This window comes from Hibiscus syriacus, unplaced genomic scaffold (assembly GCF_006381635.1).
Source record: "Hibiscus syriacus cultivar Baekdansim isolate YM2019G1 unplaced genomic scaffold, ASM638163v2 tig00110356_pilon, whole genome shotgun sequence".
In the NCBI taxonomy this organism is placed as follows: domain Eukaryota; kingdom Viridiplantae; phylum Streptophyta; class Magnoliopsida; order Malvales; family Malvaceae; genus Hibiscus; species Hibiscus syriacus.
Genome location: NW_024062700.1, coordinates 750896 through 758198, shown reverse-complemented (window position 1 = coordinate 758198; position 7303 = coordinate 750896). Strand labels below are relative to the sequence as shown.

The window sequence follows — 7303 nt, the reverse complement described above, 5'->3', positions numbered from 1 at the left end:
AAAATTGATCGAGCTCATGCTATATTATTGTCTTTTATATATTAGAATTTGTTGTTTCATTAGTGAAATTATAGTAAAAGTTATATTTTTTAAGTATAATTATTAGTATTTATTTGTTAACCGATTAATTTAGATTAAATATTATAAATGTATATTATGAGAGTACTTATTTCAATTCAATTTAAGATATTTATAACGTCAAAATTTAAATTACTAATCTTATTTAAGAACTAATGCTTCGTCCCGCTATTTGATCATTAATATACTATAATTGTAGTAATGTATAAATTTATTATTCAATTTTTAATGACTAAATTTAGAGCTAAAAAATAAATTGATGCTCTCTAAATTTTTGGAAATGAGTTGTTGATTTTGTAGAGTATCTGCCACAGAGTAATTGCAGGTGAAAGATTGAGGGATTATATTTTACTATTATATAATTACTTTTATTATAATTTTATTTTTTATTTTAAAATTATTTTATATATTTTAATTGTTTTTTTTATCATCATTGATTATTATAATATATTTTAATTGTTTTTAATGTTTAAAACTAAGAAAACCAAGCAAAAAGCTGAGAAAAGGATAGGAAAGCGTTAATCAAAGAAATGTTTACACAAAAACAGACGGAGATGATTCTTAACCTACTAATATTCAAGAAACAATTAACAAAGTCAAAAGGAGGAAGATGAATCAGAAAATAACTGAGAAAGAAAGAAACATTAGAAAATCTCAAGAATTTCCAAGACGAAGGCATTGCAAAGTGGGCAGCTCCCTCGCTGAACCGAGAACTCCTTGGAGCAAAGGCGGCAAAACGTATGCGTACAAGGCATGTACGCCGAGCTCGTAATATTGACCTTGCAAACGCAACACGTGAATTCCATTCCCTTTGATTGCACGGTTTCTTCCTTTTCCTCTTCCTCTTCCTCTTCTTCTTCACAGTACTCCTCGTCTTCATTTATGTAACTCGATCCCGACTCACCCAATAAATCCATCAACGACATCTTAACAGTTTCCTCGCCCTCGGCCGTACCGTTATTTTCCGCCTCTTCTTTTTCGGCTGCAGCTGCCGCCGCCGCTTCCGTCGCTTCCTGTGAAGCAACTGCTTCTCTGGCGGACAATGATCTCTCCTTACCCAAAGGCGCTCCCCTAAAAGAGTCGATGCCTTCTTCATCGTCGTATGACTTAAAGCTTCTCGACGGTGGACCGTTACTCGGCGTGCTGGAATCCGAATCATTGTTATCAAACCGTACGGAAGTCCTCCGAGCCAATAGTGGCCGGGACTTCCCATCCGGGGCACGTTTTTGGGATCTTTGAACGTTAATATCGGATGCCGGAATAGGAATCGAAGAGGTCCAAGACGAACCAACGGCTTTCTTAAGCCGGAGCTTCTCCCGAATTAACTTCCAACTCTTCTTGTCCTTGGTAGATGTATCATCTGGTACAGTATCCGCAAGTACAAGATTCTGAGCCGGCGGTGGTTCAGATTGTTTAGTTTTGTTCTGAGATGCCGGCAGTTGAGCTTGTTTAGCTTTGTTCTGAGCTACCGGAGGTTGAGATAATTTAGCTTTGTTCTGAGCTACCGGAGGTTGAGATAATTTAGCTTTGTTTTGAGCTGCCGGCGGTTGAGCTTGTTTAGCTTTTCCCAAAACGTCGTCAAGAGTTAAACCAGCTAAACTATTATCAACCGGCGGCATCTGCTAAAACAACGTGAGCTTCCATTACACTTTGCATTATTTAAAAAAGGGGAAAACTATGTATTCAGTCACCAACTTATTCCTACAGTTCCATTTTGGTCCTTCAACTGATTTTTAATTAAAATGATATTTAACGTTACATTTTGGTTCTTTTTTAGTCATTACCGTTAAAAAATTAATGATGATGTTCCCATTTCATCATAATATAATGCTACATTATCATTTAAAAATTAAAAAATATATATTAAGCTAGCATTTTTGTTAATCTTTTAACGAAAAAGTGACCAAAACGTTACGTTAGATATAATTTAAAAATAATAGAATGACCAAAACGAAATCATAAAAATAAGTGGATGACTAAATTAACAGTTTACCCATAAAACAATTATGTAAAAGAAAACCAGCGATTACCCTAGAATTTCGGGGCAGTTTGGCGGGATGTATAAAAAGCAACTCTGATGAAAAACTTTATTTTCCAGGGCTTTCAAAGTTTCACCTGTACAACACACAAGGCAATTATGATTAAATATAATTATAACGTATGATTCATTAAGATAAACAAAGAAGATAAAGTGGGAGCACACACACGTTGGGAAAATGTTGCAGAATTCTGGGTTTTGTTTTGTTTTGTTATTCCCCTCGACGGAAGAGTTTGAAAGGAGCGGAGGGCAAGGGCGAAAGGGGAGAGAGATGGGAGAGCTTTGTGATCAAAGGAATGAGCGAGTATTATGGGCGAACTTGTGGAGTGGCCTTTTACTCGTTTCTCCTTTGACAAAGTATCTTCTACTGTCAAGTTTTTAGTTTTTTTAATTTACCATTTTTTACCATTATTATTATTTTTTTGGATAAGTTATATTATCCAAAGAAGCAGTAAACTATTGCAATCAACAAGGTGCTCACACCAAAGAAACCAAAACACCCTATTAAACATCCTCCAACTATCATAAAGCTTCCTATTTACATCGTCCTCTTTATCAAACTTCCTATGAACAAGTACAACTCTCACTGACTCGCAACTCATCGCGTCCCTTGGAAGGCAGCAAAGCAATAAAACACCTTCCCAGATTTTCCGAGCAAACCAGCATTCAAAGAACAAATGGTCTTTGGTTTCTAATCCATCACAAAAAAACACATCCTCCCTCCACCGCAATCTCTATATTCAAGAGTCTATCTTTTGTGGGAAGCCTTCCCAAAATGGACATCCACCTAATAATAGAGTGTTTAGGATTGTGCAAAGGAAACTATAATAATTTTTGCCATCCAACCTTACCCCTTCTAAGCCGAACCGAATCCCATATCGTACCGAATTCACACCATGCAAACTAGGAGCAGAAGCATACACTCCTTGAGCTTCGCTTCTCAAATCCATCAGTTTACCCAAGCTCCAGCTATGAGGAGAAGCAACAAGCCTTATTCCAACATTTTAGATCCTTCAAGCCAAGCTCCCCTCAGACTTTTGGGTACAAATTTTCTCCCAACTAACTCGAGCCCCATCCACAACTGTATCTTCCCCCTTCCAAAAGTAACAAGTGCAAAGTTGATCAATCCTCTTAATGAGAGCCTAAGGTAAAATAAGCTGCCAACACCAATAGTTTGTTATACTGAACAAAACAGATATGATTAATTGTAACCTGCTCGCGAAACTTAGATGTTTATTCGTCCAACCCCAACTTAGCTTTAATCTTGTCCACCAAGGGAAAACAGTCTTTTTCAGTCAACTTTCGCGTAACCAATGGCACCCTAAGATATCGAACGGGGAGGGATTCAATTTTAAAATCCATGAACCTCTCAACAACATAAGTTTGTTCAGCTACCACCCCCAAAACAAAAGCTTCACACTTAGAAGCATTCAACTGGAGTCTCGAAATCAAATAGAAACTATCTAAAACATAATGTACACCAGCAACCGAATTATAAAAGCCCTTGCAAAAGATTAACAAATCGTCTGCAAAACACAAATATGTCAACCCCACTTTCTTACATTTAGGATGATACATAAAGATCCCATTTTCAGTTGGCAAATCAAGCATTTTAGACAGGATATTCATAGCTACCACAAACAAAAGAGGCAAGGAATTATAAAAGCCCTTGCCTAACGCCTTAAGCACCTTTAAAAAAAACCCATCAGGCTTCCACTGAAGGAAACCTACAATCGAGAGTCCATGAAACAACCTTTAATCTATTCTCGAAACTGAAAAGGTAACCCAAGAGCTTCCAGTATCCGGATCAAAAAACTCCAACTTAAGGAATCAAAGGCCTTCCTAATATCAATCTTCAAAGCACATCTAGGAGAAAGTGCCTTCCTAGTATATCTTTTCACCAACTCCTGAGCCAAGAGAGTATTGTCCATAATATCTCGACCATGAAAAAAAACAGTCTGATTCAGCGCCACCATACCAGGAAATACACTTGCAAGCCTACCAATAATTATTTTCGTAATTGCCTTATATTCCACCGAGCAGTAGGAGATAGGCCAGACATCTTTCATCATACTAGCATTGGGAGTCTTAGGCTCAAGCACCAAAGCATGAATATTAAATGCAACCAAGAGGGAAGAAGTATGGAAGAAACTCCTTACAGCTCGAACAAGGTTATTACCAACAATATACCAATCATCTTTAAAGAAGAGTGAGGTGTAACCATCGGGATCAGGTGCCTTGTCATTCCACTGGTATAAAATAGCATCCCTAATCTCTTTATCTGTAACCTCCCTAACCAGCCATTCCCCCTCTCCAGTAGATAAAGAGGAATCAAGTAGAGTTCGAAGTATATCTACATCACAATCTCTAACCATTGGATCAAATGATCCAACAAGCTTAGTAAAGAAGTTAACTGGCTTCAGAAGCCATATCATCAAAACACTTCAAACTATCACCATGCACAACTCCGATGGTGTTCTTTTTCAATTTAATTGCAATCACAGAGTGAAAAAACTTGGTCCCGTTATCTCCCTCCTAAAGCTATTTAATTTTAGCTTTCTATCGAAAAAACTAATTTTTAGCATTCTCAATCTCTGCAAGCTCAGCCTGCAAGGAATGTTCAATGATGATGCTTCGTTCAGTCACATTAGAATCCAAATTCCCAAGCTGCACTCTTTCCAATTCCTCCCTTTTCACACGTACTCTACGAGAAAGGCCAATAAAATGTGTTTTATTAAAAAGCCTTAGACAAGATTTTAGCCGTCTCAACTTGCAAAAAATAATCCTTATAAGGAAAGATTCATGTATAGTTTCATTCCAAAAATCAGTCACTATAGACAAAAAATCATGATGCTCTACCCAAAAATTGAAAAACTTAAAAGGTTTTGGTTTAGAAGTAGGAACATCCTTCAAAAGCCAAACCAAAGCAAGACAATGGTTAGACACTCCAGGCGCCTGAATTTCAACAAAAAATTTTGAAAATGCCAACGACCAAGAGGGATTAATGAGGACCCTATCAAACTTCCGAGCCAAAAAATTATTTTCCTACTTGTTTGACCAAGTGTATAGCGAACCAACATACAGATGGTCTAACAAACTTAAATCATCACAACAATCCTGAAAATCCTGAATCTCATACTACAATGAGAAGGAGATCCTTCAAAATCTGAACTTTCATGGGGGCAACAATAATATTAAAGTACCGCCCAATAAGCCAAGGGTAAGACCCAACCATAGCCTCAATATTCCTAAGGTTCTGGCACAAATCCCTACGTTCAAGCACCAATTTTTTTTCCGTAAACAGCAGAAACAAAAAATCAATCCCACAAACACTACTCTTAATAGTAACAACCTGTTCAGTGTTTAGAGATTACATTCCATCCATCAAAACTCCTAGCAATAACAACAAAGACATTTGATTCTTTAATCTTAGCTTCAAGAAGACACAACACAGAAGCATGAACACCCCTCAACCTATGCAAAACCTTACCCTGCTTGCAAGGATTATTCAATCCTCTGACATTCCAAAAGCAGATCTTCATATATTAAGGTTAGGACTATGACCTCCAGCATTGTTGCCTACAATCTTTATAACTTTCTTTGCCTTCCTAAGTGTTCATTCTTATTAGTCTTTATCTCCTAAAGAAGATGAACAACCTCTAAGAAAGCAGCTCTTGGTTTCTGATAAGGGAAATCTGAAATAGGGGGAACATTCTCACTGTCAACACTAGCAAGGAAAACAAATTTGTTTTAAGAACTAGTAATACCCCTGCCCCCGTCCTCATTGATTTTACCCTTATTCCTCCCCCTGAAGAAGAACCAACTTTACTTCCCGAGTTCACAACCTTATCACACCAGGTGACCTCTCAATAACAGGCACTGGACACTGATCTTCATTCACAATTGGTACCATCTCCTCCTTAGAATTCGAAGCAGAGGAAGGAGCTTGACTAGGACGCTTACCACTTGATTTAACATTCTTTGTTTCAACAGGCTTAGAAACCTCTAGGTAAGCTTTAATCGAATGGCCAAATAGCTTGCACTCAGAGCAACATGGGGGTAACCAAGGACCTTCAACTCGAATTCGTACCGAGGATCCATCTCTCAACACAACCATAACTGAATCAGGAATCATAGATCCAACAAACACTTCAACGCAAACCATTGCAAACTCCAATCGCTGTTTCGAAACAGTGATTGAGTCCATATGCAGTGGCACGCCTATGGCACTCGCAATGTAGTTCAGGCCACACTTGGAGAAGAGCTCAAGGGGGATGTTAAACAATTGCACCCAAACGGGCATCGTGACTAGATCAAATTTGAGCTTACTCAAATTCAGCTCCCATTTTCGCTAGAAGATGGGTTTGTTTTGAATGTAACAAGGCCCACTCTCAAGAACCCAGTCTCTAGCAGTCGCATTAATGAACTAGAAAACATAAAGGCCAGGGCTAGCGAGACTTACTTTGACTGATTAAGTTTCCCCAAAAGCAGATCAACAACCTTCTCCATCGAACCAAAGTTAGGAACAATTCCAATAAATTGGCCCACAAGAGACTACTTCCACTCTAAAAAATGCCCTCATCAAAGACAGCCAGAGAAGGCTTCACCGCAACCGAACCATCTAAGTCCACCGGAGGAGGCTTCCACCAGAGAGCATTTTACATTATTATTTTTGTAGTATATTCATTTTGCTTACTCTAACTTAATTAAATACGTTTATTTCAATTAAGTTTTACTTGATATATCAAGTGAAAAATTAAGAAAATATTAAATGTTCGAAAAAAATAACTTTATGCGTATCTTAGAAAACATTACAAAAATAATTTCAATTTTTTTCTTAAAAAAAACACCGAAGAAAGTGTATTTGGTTTAATTTTTTTTTTTAAAAAGTTATATTAGATATGATGTTTAAATGTAAAGTTTAGACTTTCAATTCAAAAAGAAAATTATCGTACGATTGATTGGGTTGTTTTGGGGCGTGACATCACGAGTTCATCATTTCAACAAATTAAATTTAGGTTGTTATAATTCTAATCAAATTGATATAAATAGTTTTTATGTCTCTCAATTTAAAAGAAATTAATAATCGCTCACGAAAAAATAAAAAACATTATTTATTTATTTTTAAAAATCATAATCTTAGTAAAAAAATACAAGATGTGGAAATAAATGCATACATGTGGTAAG

At 36.9% G+C, this 7303-nt stretch overlaps 1 protein-coding gene across 1 annotated transcript; it reads right to left on the bottom strand.

Moving 5' to 3' along the window:
* Positions 1–722: 722 nt before the first annotated feature.
* LOC120121114 (E3 ubiquitin-protein ligase CSU1-like) lies at positions 723–2193 on the bottom strand. The gene is made up of 2 exons (XM_039140571.1): positions 2109–2193; positions 723–1700 (listed from the first exon to the last, which is right to left on the bottom strand). Exon 2 carries the CDS (start codon positions 1695–1697, stop codon positions 723–725), a length of 975 nt encoding a protein of 324 aa, XP_038996502.1. The 5' UTR covers positions 1698–1700; positions 2109–2193.
* Between the last annotated feature and the right edge of the window lie 5110 nt (positions 2194–7303).